The sequence below is a fragment of the Felis catus genome, chromosome B2 (genome assembly GCF_018350175.1).
Source record: "Felis catus isolate Fca126 chromosome B2, F.catus_Fca126_mat1.0, whole genome shotgun sequence".
NCBI classification, from domain to species: domain Eukaryota; kingdom Metazoa; phylum Chordata; class Mammalia; order Carnivora; family Felidae; genus Felis; species Felis catus.
This window is the reverse complement of record NC_058372.1, coordinates 35,071,728-35,090,493: the sequence shown is the minus strand read 5'-3', so window position 1 is coordinate 35,090,493 and position 18,766 is coordinate 35,071,728. Positions and strand designations below refer to the sequence as shown.

Here is an 18,766-nt window from a genome sequence, read left to right as displayed (position 1 = left end):
TAAAGTATCTTTACAGACTGAACTCAATGCAGTGACTTCTTTCAAATTAAAGAAAGTCAGTATAGCATATTCCAAAACTATCTTTAAGTAGTATATTTAAGGAAACTAAGCCACAAGGTAGTTGCATTATGATTTAATCTAATCGCACAAAATTTTGAAATTACAACTCCTCTGGGTTTCTAAGAGGAAGGTTATGCATGCCTCCATATTCAATTCTGCACCGTTACATTTGAACCATATAGTGAAATTTACATCATAATGGATCAATTTAGAATTTCCATGCAACACCTCTGATTATATAAAATGGAAGCAATTTTTAAAGCTTTGTGGAAGATCTCATGCTAATGATAAAGCCTTTTCTATGGGCCACTTTGGGTTATAATGTACCAGGTTGCTATACTTTAAAAGATGTTGGTCACGGAGTATCACGGTCTTTGAACTGGCTCCTACTCCTAAAAAATGGTTAAGTACGATCACTTAGGTGACACCAAGAATTCCCTTCAGCCTCAATTGTGTTTTAAGATTTGTGTAACCAACGGATTTCCATGGGACAAGAAGAACTATGGTAATAGTGGGTTCGACTATTACACAATTATGCTAATATTTTATTAATTCAAAAGCACTTTACAAGAAAATATAAGTATGGCTTCCAATAGGAATGTTATACCTGGACTTGATACCAAGCTCACAGATTTTAGTTTTGCAAGGAAAAACAGGCTTTCAGGTTAAACAACAATTTGTAACCAAAACTTTAATCCCAAGGATTCTCACAAACATATTACAAATGACAGCATGAAAAAAATCTTGCACAGTAACTCAAAGTTCAGCTCTACAATGTACCCTTAAACCGGCAGGACATTGGTATCTTGAATAGTTTCAAATTTCCAAAGAGAGAATGTTACATAGAGCTGTGTGTTCATATACAGCAATCCTGTTAAAATGAACTTATGACCTAAAGCAAAAGTAAACTTTCTTGAAACTTCCAATTCTACACCAACTGGACCACCTCTGCCCAGTACGAAGACAACTAGGATTCATTTTATTTTAAACCTCTAACCTAGTTTAACAGTGCAGCTTAATTTTTAGCTGCTGACTTGGGTTCACAGCAGCTTTTAAAGACTGTTCAATTACAGCTGCATGCACACTATCTCAGCTATGGAAAAACCCTGTTCAATTTTTGCCAGTTTTGTCTTCATAATATGAAATGTCAAGCTTTAACTGGGCAGGAGTTGTTAATAGGTTTATTATCAGTCTATGTAAGACTAAACTTCAAAGCAAATTCAATTTTGCTTAAGGGAACATTGTAAAGTAACAACTCTTAATATTACATGCCTCATATGATCCATTCAAATCATAGAGAATTACATCTTTATGTGTCACTGTTCCAAGAGACAAACAAATGTGAACAGCTAAAACATCTTAAAAATGCACCAAGCTTATGAAGTCTCAAACAAAACTTGAATTTTCTGTACATACTCCTGTCAAATGAAGTTATTTCCTGTACACCACTCCTCTTGCAAACTGGTCTTCTATTTCCTTTCATTTGACCTAGATCGGCTAAAAGAAAACCAAAAAAAAGTTACATACATAACTCAGTGACATAACCAGGGAAGAAAGTTTTTATGGGAAAAATAAAAATCAAAACAGCCTAAGAAGATCACCTTCTCTTTTTAACAAGTTATTTATAAATATCAAGTCATCAAAAATCTTACCTACGAGACCTAGAAAAGGATCGGGACGGCTTGTGATTTCTCTCCCGAGACAGTGATCTCTCTCTCCTCCTATCTCTAGAAAGGGACCTAAAACCAGAGGAAAAAGAAAAATAGGGCCATTCAGAATTATACACAACAAATATCCTAAGAAGTCTTCAAAAACTAAAAGCTGGTTCACTGGTGCAACTTATTAACACTGGCTCTATATGCTACTTTTCCATTACTAACGCCAGTCTTTTACCATTAACCACATCATTTGGAACACAGCTCAGGAACAGCAGAAACATGACTTTCTGAAGGTGGCCAAAAAAGGTAGTTATTTACCTGCTCCGGCTGCGGGAGAAGCTTCTCCGTCTTGGAGATCTAAAAGCAGAAACAGGAAAATTAGGCTAATTGTCAATTAGTATTTATGGCGTGAGGCATTTCCCAACTTTTCAATTTCACTGTTGGGCCCAGTGAATGTGCCGAAGAACTGGCACCCATCGTCCAAAAACAAAACAAAACCGAAAAAACAAAACCAAAAACAAAACAAACAAAAAAAAAAAAACCAAAACAGAAAAAAAACAGAAAAGAAAAAAAGGCACAGAAGGATTAAGGAACCAAAAGCTCAAGTGAAAAGCAGGTATTCCAACCATGGATTCACTTTAACAAAGAATGCTTCACAGCAGATCTGTCCAATGCAAAACTTCATGTCAAACTAACTTCACTACCCAAACACCACACCAAAATATAGTCCCACAAGTAGTTCCAAAAACAGTACCATAAACCAGTATTTGGAACCCATGCAAACCTATAAGTCCATGACAAGACTTAGGTACCAGGTGGATAGTGTAATTTTGTGAAAACGCGCTAGGTGTAAATACTGATGCCATTAAGTGCTACATTAGAACTGCATTTGTGATCGTCACATTAAAGAGTGTGTTTAGGCTTATAAAAATTACCTTAGCTTGGCCCACTTTACCCCCAAAATTTAAAATTTGAAAACTGTTAGTAAAACCATTTAAAGGTGATAGGATTCAACAAATTTTTGCTAGAAAAGAAAGCTAAATCTGTTAGGAGTTATTAAAATTTTTAGTTTGGCATCTCACACATGCAAATAAGTTTCACCTGAAGGTCTAGTTACATTATGAGTTCCCTATCACCCTTAAAAGTTTTATTCAAGCAATATATATGTACGTTACCATTCAATTATGCACAGCCAGCCTTTGATCCAGAAAAAAGAATTACTTTAAGCCGCTTACTCCTTATTTTAACCAGCAGTAAACTGTATAAGCAGGAAAAACTTACTAGTTTTGGGTTTCAACAAGCTAGAAATGGTGAGGTGAGGCTGCCGGACTGACGGCCAGGAAGAATTTGCTGAAAAGGTTTTGCCAGATGTTGCGTTGGATTTAGTTGGTTGGCGAAGGGGGTGTTGTGGATTTTTCCTGCTTTTTTGTTAGCCGAAGGCTGCTGCTGTAGTTGTTGTGAAGACATTTGGTAAATAAACAGCTGAGCTGATTGGCCAGGAATGTGTGGGCGGTCGAGGTGGCTGCTGCCGATTTGGTTAAGGTTGGAGAGAAGGCTGAGAGAAAACAGCATGCTCGGGAACCAAAGGGCGGTGCAACCTGACGACTGGCCATGCCTGGGTCATGTGAAACGACACCAGCCAAGCTGAATGGGGCGCGCTGGTCACATGACGCTGAAAGGGCTAGTTGACTGGCTAATGCAGACTCAGAGGGTGGTGAGAAGAGACATGATGGTGACTCTGTAACGGGGTTCATTTTTATTAATAGATGGACCAAAAAGCACAAAAAAAAAATGAAAAACAAGCCATCAGTACAACCATCTATTTAGCTAACAAATACTCTTTATTATGATGGGCAACAGTGTGTTGTTTTGTTTTTCAAAATAGCAAAAGGGGCAAGATTTTGAACTCCTATCTCCTAGAAGGACTTCACTCACCTGTAAGAGGTAAATTAAGTCCTATAGAAACTATTTTGGAGGAGATGTGGAGTTAGCATCCAGACAATACTGCCTGGTCCAAGAATGATGCCATTTTCAATTATAAAAAAACTGAAATCTCTCCTATTTGGTTTTGAAGAACAGATGACTGGGATTACTTTTTTAGCCCCCTTTATCGGTCAGTGACTTAAGTTAGTTTCAGAATGATTTCTACTTTACCAGTTTTAACATTACAACAGCTGCCTGTTTGATAAATACTACAATCGTGCTAATAGTAGAAAACACATTTTTGTGAAGAGCTAGAGTTGAATGTAATGTTTGTCATTATGGAGTCAAGAAATGGAAAAAGGCCTAAATTGAAGTATAAGGGAAGACTTGGAAAGATGCAACTAGAAGATGAACTAGAAGATAGATCCAAGATAGAAGTTACTGACTACCAACATGAACAGTGACCTAAAGACAAAAGCCAACACTCAGCACAACTCACATACCCCAAACTACACCCAGCAAATGTTTCATAAAAACCTCCGATTCTTCAAAGTTTAAAACCCACCAACAAACTTTGAGAGAAATACCTGCTCCTATTAGCTACTCCGTTACACCAATACCTCTAAACACGCTCTCAAGTACCTGCGACGAGGTGGAGGACTCCTTCTCCGATAATCATCTCGAGGGCGACGACCCCAAGAAGGAGGTGGGCCACGATTTCTACTTCTCTTTTCACCATTCGAGAGTTCCACTCTTACTCGGCAGCCACACAGTGTTCTAAGGAAAGAAACATTACTAAATTTAAAAGAGCAAAGACGTGTATACTAAAGCAAAAAGAAAGCACTCCTACTTAGCCTTTTCTGTAAACTACACACCTGAAACATCTATAGAATCCTGAATAGCAAAACAAGTTTTTCTAATAAAGAAAACCAACTTCCTTATGCTTTAATGCCTTGTTAGAGCCAGTCTAAATCATTGGGCTCAATATTAATTTGTTAAGTTACAAGTGTGAAAACCTTGGATTCTTCCTCAAAAAACCAGTTCATCTGTACATCCTGCTGGGACTTCAAGATCCCAGAACTTGTTTACTGATCTTGATGTTACTAGACTGTTGGTCTTTCTCTCCCCCAGATAACCCCAATTCTCCATGCCAACAGCAGCGAACAAAAGCATCTTGGCCATTTTACATCACCATCTCCCCTCAATCATCACACAATAGCTGACCCGTTAGGAAACTGAAGCTGAGGAAAGTCGGAAAAAAGTTATCCTCCACCTCTTGTTTCACATCCATTCAGATAAACCACCTTTATTGGGCCAGCGATTAAGAGGTGGGAACCTGGAAAAATGTGTTTCTACCATCTGCTTGGATAAATGACCTTCTCTACAGCTTTACAGCCAACCCTCAGATCCCTTAACTTTTGGATCTTAAAGATTAACCATTTCCCCTGGTTTCCTGAAATCCAAAGGTTTTCCAACAAGCAGGAAGGAGAGAAGGGCAGCACCTGGTCATTCTTAAAACTCAGGTGTTACTTACCAGCCATTAATGGGACACTAAACACACACACAACACAGCTACATATTCCACACTTCCTAAGTATTTCAAACACATAAAAGATAATGGTACAATAAAGCCCATGCAACCATTATCCAACTACGAGAATTACCAGTTTGTGGCCATTCTTACTTGAAAAGATCTGATTTCACAATTGTTTCAGAAACAATTCAAAGGTGACACCACAAGTGACAACTTTGTGGAAGGTTTAGATTAAAATGCTTCAACCACATTTTGGATGCAAACATCCACCCACCAAGAATCGACCATTAAACATTTTCTTCCATGGCCACTTGAGTAAAAAGTTACTTCCTATTGATCTTCAGTAAAACACTTTTTCTTTGCAGAAAAGGCATATGTTAAGTCTCCAGTAACATTAACTTCAGATAGCCAAGAAGCTATCTAAAAGTCACATAACCTAGGAATTTTAAACATTAAAAAACACAAGCAACGTATTTGTCATCAACATTAGTCATTAAATTACCTCCCATCTAGCTCTCGAACAGCATCAGCTGCATCTCGGGGATCTTCAAATTCAACAAAAGCAAAGCCGGGAGGGTTTCTAGCAACCCACACACTTCGGAGTGGTCCATAATAGCCAAAAGCTCGTTCCAATTCAGTCTTGTTACCATTGTTTCCAAGATTACCTACATAAACTTTACAGTCCAGTGGACAGGAATCACGATGCATTTCTGTAATTAAAAAAAAAATTACCCGAAATGTTAATCATTTACCCAATAAACCTACACAGTGAAAAAAGATCCTTAGAAAAGAATGCTGAAACACTAAAAACCAAACAATTACTACCCTTGAAACACCCATTTCTCTCTAATCTGTACTTCTAACTACCAGGAAGCCAGCACAAAATGCATTAAGAAGAAAAATGCCTCCTGGAAAAATTGGTGGGGGAGTGGAAAGCACTGAAGAAGCATTTACAATCTGGGCAGTTAGTAACTTCACCAATTATTATAACTAATATCAAAGATAAGGCACTTAAGGTAGAGTAACTTGTGCAGAACCAACTCCTAGAGACGTAATAACCAAACCTGATAACCGAAGGGATACTAATGTGTCTTCGTGTAATTAAAACCTTAACCAGCATCATTCCTAAAGTGTTAGGAATCCAGACACAAGCGCACATATTCCAATTCTATATATATAAAATATCCAACAGATAAATGCAGAGACAGATTCATGGTTACCAGAGGCTGGGTGAGAGGGCAGAGGGAATGAGACCAGCTGCTTAATGGGAATAGGTCTCCTTAGGGGGTAACAAAAATGTTTTGGAACTAGACAGATATGACAGTTGCACAGCACTGAGAATGTACTAAATACTACTTAACGGCACACTTTAAAAGGAAGCTTATGTTAATTTCAGGTGGGGATTTGTTAGTGCAAAAATTTACTGCACTTTGGGGGCTTACATTTGCTAGAACTTCACTACAAGTCACTTCCAAAACGAATCTAATCAACTTGTAGGACAGATTCAATTGCAAAGAGTAACGAACCCAGTAACGAATGTACTAAATACTACTTAACGGCACACTTTAAAAGGAAGCTTATGTTAATTTCAGGTGGGGATTTGTTAGTGCAAAAATTTACTGCACTTTGGGGGCTTACATTTGCTAGAACTTCACTACAAGTCACTTTCAAAACGAATCTAATCAACTTGTAGGACAGATTCAATTCCAAAGAGTAACGAACCCAGTAACTCAGCTTAAGGGCTTCTCATAAACACCACATTCTGCTCACTCTGGACTTAACCAATTAAAAAAACTAGTCCAGACACATCCTATTTGCATGACCCCACCCTGTACCCAGGAGTCTTGAGACCAAACCATTGCTGGAGATTTTTTTTTTTAACTTCGCTGTGAGCAGTTTTAGGAGTTAAGTATCAAAGGTAAGCTGCTACAAGTACAGTGTGGCTCAAAGAAGACCGATCAGTTTAAAAAAAAAAAAAGTGATTAAGACTGTAAAAAGTCAAATTAAGATGAAAATACAGGTGACTACACAAACCACGTAACATGGATTGAAAGGCCCAGACTTGATTAGTGACTGTGGAAAAAAATCCTGAGCTTCCGAAGAAAACGTGGGGGTGGGGGAAAAAAGGCGCCATAAATTGAAAGGCCGCGGCCCGGAGTACAATTCAGTTAGCGGCCCTCTTTCCCGCCTCAACTTTCGGGTTATCCCACTTCTCAGTTCACCACCACCACCTCTCCCCCACCCCCCCGGATAGGGGAAGATTATAAACACCTCCACTTCGAGACCGAGGTACGTTCTCTGATGGGCCAGGAGCCCCCGCCACCGCCCCATGCTGAACGTCACAAAATGGCGGCGGCGTCTCTTTGTCTCAACCAGGCGCCATTGGGCCTGGCCCCACCGCGGTCCTGTTAAGTGCCATTTCCCACTGCACTCCTTTAGTCGCTGGTCTCTTACCGAAATCTTGGGTTACAAAGCAGACGCTCAAAACCACACACCCTCGGACGGGTCTTCCCGCTTCCCGCTCCCCTCCGGCCCGACTCCCGCAGATGCTCTCGCTGACCTGGCGTCCACGAAATGGCGGACCACCGCCTTCTCCTCGCCCTTATTTATACGCCATGCTGAAGTCACATGATTGGACGGGCTCGCCCAATGAGAGGCGGAGGAGGCTGTGACGTAGCGGCCATCAAATCAACGAGAATCGCGGTTGCTGGGAGCGCGCTCTGGCGGTGCCGCTTGGTCCGTGGAGCGTACGCTGCCGCGCTCCAGTCGCCTTAGGCCTGGGGCTTCCTCGGGTGTTTCCGGGTGGCCGACCTCCAAGTTACCCTCGATCCCCTCTCCCTCATCTCCAGATACACTAGGGTTTCATAACACCACTGCTGTTACTCCCAAACGCTGATAGAGCCGTTTGCCCCAAATAAGATTTAGATCGTAAACTCATTACTTAATCCTCGAGAACGGTTAGACTGGAACTAAAGCATCGTGTTGTTTACAGACGAGCTTCAGAGTTGCTCCCAAGGTCACTGAGCTGTGGGTGACCAAACTGCCACCAGATTGTGCCCGCCCACGTCTCACACTACGGAAAAGCCCGATCCTGGAAAGTCGGCCCAACTCTGGCTGGTTTCCCGCCTCTCACCCAAACTGCAGGATTTGGCAGAGAAGGGTGTCGTCATCATCCCGGACTCTTGAAAGGTTTAATAGAAACTCAAATGCAAATGAGACCGGCCAGGCCATCTGGACGCTCACCTTTACCGAATAACAGTAAAAAGAAATTTCTGAAAAGAATTATTTTTAATTCTGGGCCCCCAAACAAATGCCAGGAAGGGTATGTCTGGCCTCTCTCCAGGAAAAGCCTGCCTGCGTATTGACGACTTGGGGGTGGGGCTGGGGTTCTTGGACCACTCACACCTTCCTCTGTTTTCCACTTCCTCCTAGGAAAACAGAGCCTCAAGAATAATTCACTACTGGGAGAGAAATACCGCAATCCTGCTCGAAAAATCGCTAACCCCTCCCTCTCTGGAACAGTGAGTCAAGCTACAAAGTTTGTCTGGTGTCGTGAAACCTACGCCCCTACTCCCCCCCCCTTCAGTGCTGTCTGACTTATTGTTAAAATTTAAATTTGCTTTCAAGAAAAAGAATACTAATACCTTGTATTTTCAGTCACAAAAATGAAAAAGATATGCCAGTATTTACTTATCACTCCCGGATATTTTCTTTTGAATCCTTATCTCGTGGCTCTAAAAGGTTGGGGGGGGGGGTGGAATGCAAAGATTTAATCGCTCTGAGCCTTAGTTTTCTCACCGTACAATAGGAATTTCATACTGCAGGGAAAGAGGAGGAACAGGAACTACAGTCGAAGAGCCAGGACCTGTGCTGGCCTTACCTGGGGTGTTTCCCAGGTGAAGGGGGATTCTAGCATACCCTTTCTCTTTCTCTTCTTGCTTTTCTTCCCTTCTGTAAATATTTCTCTCTTCTGGCTCACTTCTGTTGTCTCGATTTGATCCCCTCCTCTGGGTAAGCTTTTCTCCTGGTTTGAATTTTATTTTCTTCTGCCAAAGCAAAGGCTTTGAAGTGAGACAGTCCTGGATCTGGACTATCAAAGTCCCACTACTACATACTGCTAAAGTGTCTTGAAAAGACTCCCCAGGGCGCCTGGGTGGCTCAGTTGATTGAGAGTCTGACTTTCACTCGGGTCATGATCTCGTAATTCCGTGGGTTTGAGCCCTATGTCTGGCTCTGTGCTGACAGCTCAGAGCCTGGAGCCTGTTTCAGATTCTGTGTCTCCTCTCTCTGCCCCTCTCCTCGCGCTCTGTCTCTCAAAAATAAATAAATGTAAAAAAAACAAAAAGAAAACCACAACAAACCAACAAAGAATCTCTTACCCTGTCTCAGGATTATTTCCTTCTGTAAAATGGGATAATAATACCAGCCTTTCAGGGTTGTTATGTGCTGTCTCCTCTCACAGGAACTTCAGCTTTTGTCTGTGGTGGTCACTCCTGCATTCCTCGGGCCTAGGAACAAATCTGGCACACAGCACATAAACATATTTAATTATTTAATTACTTAGAAGAAAGTACGAAAATCACCTGACAATCTCTATTCAAAAAAATGCTGACTCTTCAAAGAATATCCTATCCATTCCCACCATTTTTCCTGTCTTTGGGTTTGTGAGTGTAATGCTAGTCTAGCATGCATCTTTCAATGGAGCACTCTTAATCCCTCCAGCTGTATTCCAGAATACATTTTGAACCTCCTTTGGCCATCCACACACGCTTTCCACCTTCTGGTAACTGCAGCCAAGTGAATTATCCATTTAAATTACGGATTATTTTGGGGGCGCCTGGGTGGCTCAGTCGGTTGAGCGTCCAACTTTGGCTCAGGTCATGATCTCACAGTCTGTGAGTTTGAGCCCCACATCGGGCTCTGTGCTGATGGCTCAGAGCCTGGAGCCTGCTTCTGATTCTGTGTCTCCCTCTCTCTCTGCCCCTTCCCTGCTCATGCTTTGTCTCTCTCTGTCTCAAAAATAAATAAAAACATTAAGAAAAAAATTAAAAAAAAATAAATTATGGATTATTTTTAATGTTGCTTTAAATATATTCAATCATCAACCACTCTTGTCCAGATTCTAGAACCACATGAAGCTGTCAGAGGGACATGTCAATATTTCTTGGTGGGGACAAGGAATGGAGATCATACGTTGTGGTAAACATCCCTTGATTTCATTTGGAGAACTAACTTCCTCGTAGTAGACCATGGCGTTGATTCAGGTGTGGTTGGGTTCATGAAAGCATTCTAGTTCTTAGCACCCCCTCCCTACACCAATTCAGGAATGGATGAGTAATACAATCAGACCAGTCAACTTCTAGTCCTGCTGTTAGGCCAACCAGAGACGTGCTCATTTCCTCCGACTAGTGGCTTACCTGAGCCAGGGAAGCCATCCTCTTTCTAGAGGGAAGAGGCAGCCCTTAGAGGATCCAACCTACAGGGAGGGAGAAAGCTGAGAGATGGGAAATAAAGAGCCCTGGAACTCTAGTTAAAGAAGCCCTGAACCCAGTTCTATTTTTGGAATTCTTTAGTAGCATACATTCCTAACACTTCACCCAGTTTGCCTAAGCCACTTGAGTTAGGTTTTTTGTTTTTTGTTTTTTTCCTGACATTTGCAAACAGAAATACTCCAGGGGGACTTGGGTGGCTCAGTTGGTTAAGCATCCGATTTCAGCTCAGGTCATGATCTCACAGTTTATGAGTTCCAGCCCATCATCCGGCTCTGTGCTGACGGCTCAGGCCCTGGAGCCTGCTTCAGATTCTGTCCTCTCTCTCTGCCCCTCCCCAGCTTGTGTGCTCTGTGGGGCTCAAATTCACAAGCCACGAGATCATGACCTGAGCTGAAGCTGGTCACTTAACAGACTGAGGCACCCAGGCGCCCCTAAAGTATTAATTCTTATACATATATATTCGTGCCTGGCCATAAGTAATATTTTTTCCTTAAAAAAAAAAAGTACTTAGTGAATAGTTAATGGGTGCATTTGAGAATCAGAAGAAAACTCAGGGCCATGGTTCTCAATTTGAGGTACTGAGAAAGTCGGTGTTAGAGTAATTTTTGTGTTTGGAGTTTTTCTTTTTTTTTTAAATTTTTTTTTTTTACCATTTATTTTTGAGAGACAGAGCAAGTATCTGTCTGTCTCTCTCTCTCTAAAAAAAAAAAAGAAAGAAAGAAAAAAGAAAAATTCCCAGCCAACTTCATCATGATCTCGCGGTCCATGAGTTCGAGCCCCACATCAGGCTCTGTCTGACGGTTCAGAGCCTGGAGCCTGCTTCAGATTCTATGTCCCCCCTCTCCCCCACTCATGCTCTGTCTTGCTCTGTCTCTCAAAAATAAATGTTAAAAAAAAATTTTTTAAAAAAGAAAAACTCCAAACACAAAAATAACACCGACTTTCTCAGTACCTCAAATTGAGAACCATGGCCCTGAGTTTTCTTCTGATTCTCAAATGCACCCATTAACTATTCACTAAGTACTTTTTTTTTTTTAAGGAAAAAATATTACTTATGGCCAGGCACGAATATATATGTATAAGAATTAATACTTTAGGGGCGCCTGGGTGCCTCAGTCTGTTAAGTGACCAGCTTCAGCTCAGGTCATGATCTCGTGGCTTGTGAGTTTGAGCCCCACATTGGGTTCTGCACTGGTGGTGCACAGCCTGCTTGGGATTCCCCCCCCCCCTTTCCCTCTCTCTCTCTGTCCCTTCCCCACTTGTGCTTCCCCACTTGAGTCTATCAAAATAAATAAACTTTAAAAAAAAAAAGAATTGACACTTTAAATATTGTGATTGACTTCAAGTATCCAAAGGAAAATCTAATAAGAGCCTGGGCTATAGCAATAGTCCATTAACTACTTGGCTCAGTGACTGTGTTGGCAGCAAGCAGATGGCACATTCAACAAAGAGTTAACTGAAGACGTAATTATTTACAGAGGCTCGGGCAGGGCTAAGGAGGGGGGAGGGGATGGTTAGAGGTGGAATAACTAACTGGACTAATCTCTCTTCCCACAGTCCCATCTTACAGTGGTGCCTTCCGTTGCCCAAAGCCCCTGGGAAACCTGAGGACAAGAGAGCTGAGTGATGCAAGCTTAGAGTCAGCCTCACAGCAACAGAATAGGGCAGAGAAGACCAGAAAACTGATTCAGGGCTGTGTTATCCAATAAAGCAGCCACTGGACAAACACAACTATTTGAGTCCAAAAAAATTTTTTTTAAGTAGGAAGTCTATGTTGTTGTTGTTTTTTTAATGTTTATTTTTGAGAGAGAGAGAGAGAGAGAGGGAGAGAGACACAGAATCCAAAACAGGCTCCAGGCTCTGAACTGTCAGCGCAGAGCCCCACGTAGGGCTCCAACTCATGAGCCATGAGCTCATGACCTGAGCCGAAGCCCGATGCTTAACTGACTGAGCTACCCAGGCGCCCCATTTGAGTCCAAATTAACATGTGTTGTAAATGTGAAATACATGCTGGATTCCCAACACTTAGTATATATATTTTTTTAATTTTATTTTTTTGCATATATTTTATATTTATTTTACTATATGTTAATTTACATCTAAATTAACATATGGTGCAACAATGATTTCAGGAGTATATTCTTTGATGCCCCTTACCCATTTAGCCCATCCCCCCTCCCACAACCCCTCCAGTAACTCTGTTTGTTCTCCATCTATGTTTCTTATGTTTTGTCCCCCTCCCTGTTTTTATATTATTTTTGCTTCCCTTCCCCTATGTTCATCTGTTCTGTGTCTTGAAGTCCTCATATGAGTGAAGTCATATGGTATTTGTCTTTCTCTGACTAATTTCGCGTAACATAATACCCTCTAGTTCCATTCGTGTAGTTGCAAATGGCAAGATTTCATTCTTTTTCTTTCTTTCTCTTAATCTTTATTTATTTTTGAGAGAGAGAGACAGAGTGCAAGCTGGAGAGGAACACAGAGAGAGAGACACACAGAATTTGAAGCAGGCTCCAGGCTCTGAGCTGTCAGCACAGAGCCTGACACAGGGCTCGAACTCATGAACCGCGAGATCATGACCCAAGCTGAAGTCGGACACCCAACCGACTGAGCCACCCAGGCACCCCAAGATTTCATTCTTTTTGATTGCCGAGTAATACTCCATTGTATGTATATACCACATCTTCTTTATCCATTCATCCATTGATGGACATTTGGGCTTTTTCCATACTTTGGCTATTGTTGATAGTACTGATGTAAACATTGGGGTGCGTGCCAACACTTAGTATATTAGAAAATGTAAAAATCTCGTTTTTATATTGATTATATGTTGAAATGATACTTTTGTGATGTATTGAGTTAAATATATTATTAAAATTAACTTAGGGGTGCCTGGCTGGCTCAGTCCACAGAGCATCTAACTCTTGATCTCTGATCATGAGTTCAAACCCCACATTGGGTGCAGAGATTACTTTAAAAAAAAAGGGGGAATAATTATAAAAGGCCTACCATTTTGGATGCCTGACTGGCTCAGTTGGTAGAGTATGTGACTCTTGACCTTGGGATTGTGAGTTCAAGCTCATGCTGGGTGTACAGATTACTTTAAAAATAATAATAATAAATATATAAAAATAAATAAATAAATGGGGGTGCCTGGGTGGCTCAGTCAGTTAAGCATCTGACTCTGGATTTCAGCTCTTCCAGGTCATGATCTCACGGTTTGTGAGTTCAAGCCCTGTGTCTGGCTTTGCACTGACAGTGTAGAGTCTGCTTGGGATTCTCTCTCTCTCCTTCTCTCTCTGCCCCTCTCCTGCTTATTCTCTCTCTCTCTCTCAAAATAAATAAATAAACTTTGAAATAAATACAAATAAATAAGTAAAATTAACTTCATCTCTTTCTTTATACTTTTTAACTGTGCCTACAAGTACTTTTAAAATAACATGGTTCACATTATATTTCTATTAGGCAGTGTTGATTTACAGGGACAAATGAAAAATAACCACACATGATTATGATAAACATTTAAGAACTCATTTTAGTGGGGCATCTGGGTGGCTCGGTCAGTTAAGCATCCAACTCTTGATTTCCACTCAGGTCATGATCTCATGGTTGGAGGGTTTAAGCCACACGTCAGGCTCTGCACTGACAGCTGGAGCCTGCTTGGAATTCTCTGTATCCTTCTCTTTCTGCCTGTCCCTTATTCACATTCACACTTACTCTCTTTCTCTCTCTCTTTCTTCCAAAAGTAGATAGACATTTTTTTAAATAAAAAAATAAAAACTCATTTTATTTCCATATCCTTGACAAGTATTTGAAAATAGTGTTTCTGGTACTTATATTATTTAAGCTTCTTTTTTGAAACCTAATTGCTTTGATAGCTTGATAGCTTTTCTATGCTTTTTTAAATATAATTCCCTGAAACAGTTTTTTGGATCGTATTACATACTTAACAGTCATTTATTCATTCAAAAAGCATTTATTAGGTACCTTCTATTTTCCAAACACTGAGATGGATTTAGAGGACAAAATAGCCCAAACAGAGCCTTAGGCTGCTGCCACCATGGAGCTAAGTTCTAATATAGGGGGGAGTTAGAGAAAGAATCACACAAGCAGTCGTGAAATTATTTACGTGGAAAATTATCTGGAGAAGAAAATGTTGCCCTAAGAATATATTATAGGAGTGTGCCTCCACACTGGAGTCACCAGAATTTTTAATGAATGCTCATACCAGGGCCTCAACCCAAACCAATTAAATAAAACAGTATTGGATTTCCAATGGTGAATTAACAGGCAGGTAATCTAGACTGAGGAATTGGTTGGGGAGGGGCGGGAACCCCCACACGCTAAAAGGCTAAATCCCTTCCCAAACTCTTTGCTCTTGCTCAGACTGTGTTTTTCCTAGGCCACATAGGCTTTCATTTCAAGGTTCAGATAAAAGGATGGTGTAAACTCTATTTAAAAATGTGTATTTTCAACAAATGGTGCAGGGACAACTAGATATCCACATGCAAAAGAATGAAGTAGGACCCTTCCTTCTACCATACACAAAAATTAACTCAACATGTATCAAACACATAAGAGCTAAAACTATGAACTCTTGGAAGAAAACACAGGGGAAAAAGTCTTCATGACCCTCCATTAGGCAATGGCTTCTGAGATACGGCGCCAAAAGCAAGAGCAGAAAAAGAAAAAATAAATCGGACATTAAAAATTAACAATTTTTGGGGCGCCTGGTTGGCGCAGTCGGTTAAGCGTCCGACTTCAGCCAGGTCACGATCTCGCAGTCCGTGAGTTCGAGCCCCGCGTCCGGCTCTGGGCTGATGGCTCAGAGCCTGGAGCCTGTTTCCGATTCTGTGTCTCCCTCTCTCTCTGCCCCTCCCCCGTTCATGCTCTGTCTCTCTCTGTCCCAAAAATAAATAAATGTTGAAAAAAAAATTAAAAAAAAAATAAAAAAAAATAATAAAAAAAAAAAGAGTCCGACTTCGGCTCAGGTCACAATCTCGCAGTTTGTGAGCTCGAGCCCCGCGTCCGGTTCTGTGCTGACAGCTCGGAGCCTGGAGCCTGCTTCCGACTCGGTGTCTCCTTCTTTCTCTGCCCCTCCCCCACTTGTGCTCTGTCTATCAAAAATAAATAAACGTAAAAAAAAAAACTTTAAAAAAAGAATATATTACAGGAGAGAGTGGCCTGATTAAGTAAACCAAAGAAGGCTTCCCAAAGAAGACACAATTGAGCAAAAGCAGCAGGGCAAAATTTGTGAGAGGCATGAGAGAATGTTCCCGGAAGACGGTACAGAATGTGTAAAGTTCCTGCAGTAATTTAGAGGAGTTAAAAAAAAAAAAGTGAGGAATAGATTGGAAATTTTATTAATGTGTAGAATGTTCATTTTATATATGTATTTATTCATATATCAACAAGTACTTACCGAGTGCCTACTAAGTGCTTTCCAAGAAGCAAGGTGAATCAGTCACAAATATTACACAGCCATTAAAAAGGATGAGTTTGCACCGTTTGTGACAACATGGATGGACCTCCAGGGTATTATGCTAAGTGAAATAAATCAAACTAAAAGAGACAAATAGCATATGATTTCACGCAGGTGGATCTTAAAAAAAAAAAAAAACAAGTGACTAAAAAGCAAAATCAAACTTGTAAATACAGAGAGTGAACCAGTGGTTACCAGAAGAGAAAGGGTGAGGGAAGTGCAAACTGGGTGAGGGGAGTGGGAGATACAGACTTCCAGTTATGGAATGAATAAGTCCCGGGAATAAAAGGTACGGCATAAGGAATATAGTCAAAGATACTGTGATTGTGTATGGTGACAGAAGGTAGCTACACTTGGGGTGAGCATAGCTTACTGGATTAGCTTTTGGAATCACTATGTTGTATTCCTGAAACTAATGTAACATCGTGGGTCAACTATACTCAAAGATTTTTTTTTGGCTTTGGATTCTCTCTCTCCCTCCCTCTCTCTGCCCCTCCCTTGCTTGCTCTTTCTCTCTCTCTCCCTTTCTCTCTCCCTCTCTCTCTCTCTCTCTCAAAAAAATAAACTTAAAAAACATGAGTGCTTACTATGTTTCTCTGTGGCAGGCTCAGATAGCTGCTACAATGCTATGTTAGAAGTATGAATACCGTGGAGACTTTCCCCTCCTCCACATAGAAGATTATATGTGGCAACCGGACTTTTTATTTTCAAGGGGGGAGGGGCTCTTGTGCCTGAAAAGGAATAATTGACTAACTCTGGTGTTTTGATTTATGTTAATCAGTTTCAAATTCTTGAATCCAGGTTTTTTTGGTATGTTTAAGCTAAACTTCTTTTTTTTTTTTTAATTTTTTTTTTCAACGTTTATTTATTTTTGGGACAGAGAGAGACAGAGCATGAACGGGGGAGGGGCAGAGAGAGAGGGAGACACAGAATCGGAAACAGGCTCCAGGCTCTGAGCTATCAGCCCAGAGCCTGACGCGGGGCTCGAACTCACGGACCGCGAGATCGTGACCTGGCTGAAGTCGGACGCTTAACCGACTGCGCCACCCAGGCGCCCCAATTTAAGCTAAACTTCTAATCATTGTTATTTTCTAAGAATCTACTGTTTCTTAGTAAGATCAATAATTCTCACTGTCCTTAGATAAGTCTTAACTAGAATCAGAAATCTGGGGTGCCTGGCTGGCTCAGACAGTAGAGCAACTTCTGAGCTTGGGGTTGTGAGTTCGAGCCCCACGTTCTGAGCTGACAGCAGAGAGCCAGATGTGGGGCTTGAACCCATGAACCATGAGATCACGACCCAAGCTGAAGTTGGACGCTCAACCAACTGAGCCACCGAGGAGCCCCAATACATTTAATTTTCTGAAACATTGCAAAAGTCTATTACAGCAGACTGAAAATTCTAACAAGCAAGATCTCCAGTGTTCATGGATTGAAAGGCTTTACTATCGTTAAGATGGCAATACTACCTAAAGCAATCTATGGATTCAATGTAATCCCTATCGGGATGCCTGGGTGGCGCAGTCGGTTAAGCGTCCGACTTCAGCCAGGTCACGATCTCGCGGTCCGTGAGTTCGAGCCCCGCGTCAGGCTCTGGGCTGATGGTTCGGAGCCTGGAGCCTGTTTCCGATTCTGTGTCTCCCTCTCTCTCTGCCCCTCCCCCGTTCATGCTCTGTCTCTCTCTGTCCCAAAAATAAATAAAAAAAAAACGCTGAAAAAAAAAATTAAAAAAAAAAAAGTAATCCCTATCAAAATTCCAAAGGCCTTTTTTGCAGAAATGGAAAAGCCAATCCTCAAATTCGTATGAATTTGCAAGAGGCCCCAATAAACAAAAATAGTATTAAAAAATAAGAACAAAGTTGGAGGACTCACACTAATTCCAAAACTTACTACAAAGCTTTGGTACTCAACTGATTGTAGTATTAGCACAAGAATAGACATATAGACCAATGGATAGCATTAAAAGTCTGGAAATAAAGCCATGCATTTATAGGCAATCGATTTTTGTCAAGGGCCAAGACTATTCAGTGAGGAAAGAATAGTCTTTTCTACAAATGATGTTATGACAACTGGATATCCGCAAGCCAAAAAAAAAAAAAAAAAAAAGAAAGAAAAAGAAAAATGACATTGAAATCCTACCTTATACTGTATAAAAAAAATTAACTGTAAATGTATCAATGACCTAAGTATTAGATCTAAAACCACAAAACTCTCTTATGAAAGCATAGGGATAAATCTTCATGATCTTGGATTTGGCAACAGATTCGTATATATGACACCAAAAGTACTAGCAACAAAAGAAAAAATAGTTGAATTGAACTTCACCAAAATTAACAATACTTGTGCACTAAAGGGCATTATTTAAAAAGTGAAAAGGCAGCTGCTGTGTAATAAAGAATTTGTCTGGTCAGTGTTCCAGGTTCCTGACACTGAGCTTCTAAAACCCTTGGAATTTCCTGAGCAACCACATGATTGGAAGGTTGGGACATTGAGCCAGGCCCCACCCACTGCTGGGAAGAGAAGGATGGGGGTGGGAGCTGGTGATTGAGTCCTGTAGCCAGTGGTTTAATCAATTAAATCTATGTAAACAAATTCTCATTAAAAACTCTACACAAGCTCA

The 18,766-nt window shown here is 40.9% G+C and overlaps 1 protein-coding gene and 1 long non-coding RNA gene across 3 annotated transcripts; one reads left to right on the top strand and one right to left on the bottom strand.

Annotated features, from left to right (window-relative positions):
• Positions 1–118: 118 nt before the first annotated feature.
• SRSF3 (serine and arginine rich splicing factor 3) lies at positions 119–7,779 on the bottom strand. The gene is made up of 6 exons (XM_003986068.6): positions 7,630–7,779; positions 5,678–5,885; positions 4,284–4,418; positions 2,037–2,075; positions 1,713–1,799; positions 119–1,557 (listed from the first exon to the last, which is right to left on the bottom strand). Exons 2-6 carry the CDS (start codon positions 5,881–5,883, stop codon positions 1,530–1,532), a joined length of 495 nt encoding a protein of 164 aa, XP_003986117.1. The 5' UTR covers positions 5,884–5,885; positions 7,630–7,779; the 3' UTR covers positions 119–1,529.
• Positions 7,780–7,883: 104 nt separating this feature from the next.
• Positions 7,884–12,398, top strand: LOC123385350. 2 transcript variants are annotated; one of them, XR_006597713.1, is made up of 4 exons: positions 7,895–8,497; positions 8,608–8,696; positions 10,295–10,374; positions 12,225–12,398. It is a non-coding gene; the product is annotated as an uncharacterized LOC123385350 (long non-coding RNA). The 2 variants fall into 2 exon arrangements; XR_006597712.1 differs by lacking the exons at positions 10,295–10,374; positions 12,225–12,398 and having other exon boundaries at positions 7,884–8,497; positions 8,608–8,860.
• The last annotated feature ends 6,368 nt before the right edge of the window (positions 12,399–18,766 follow it).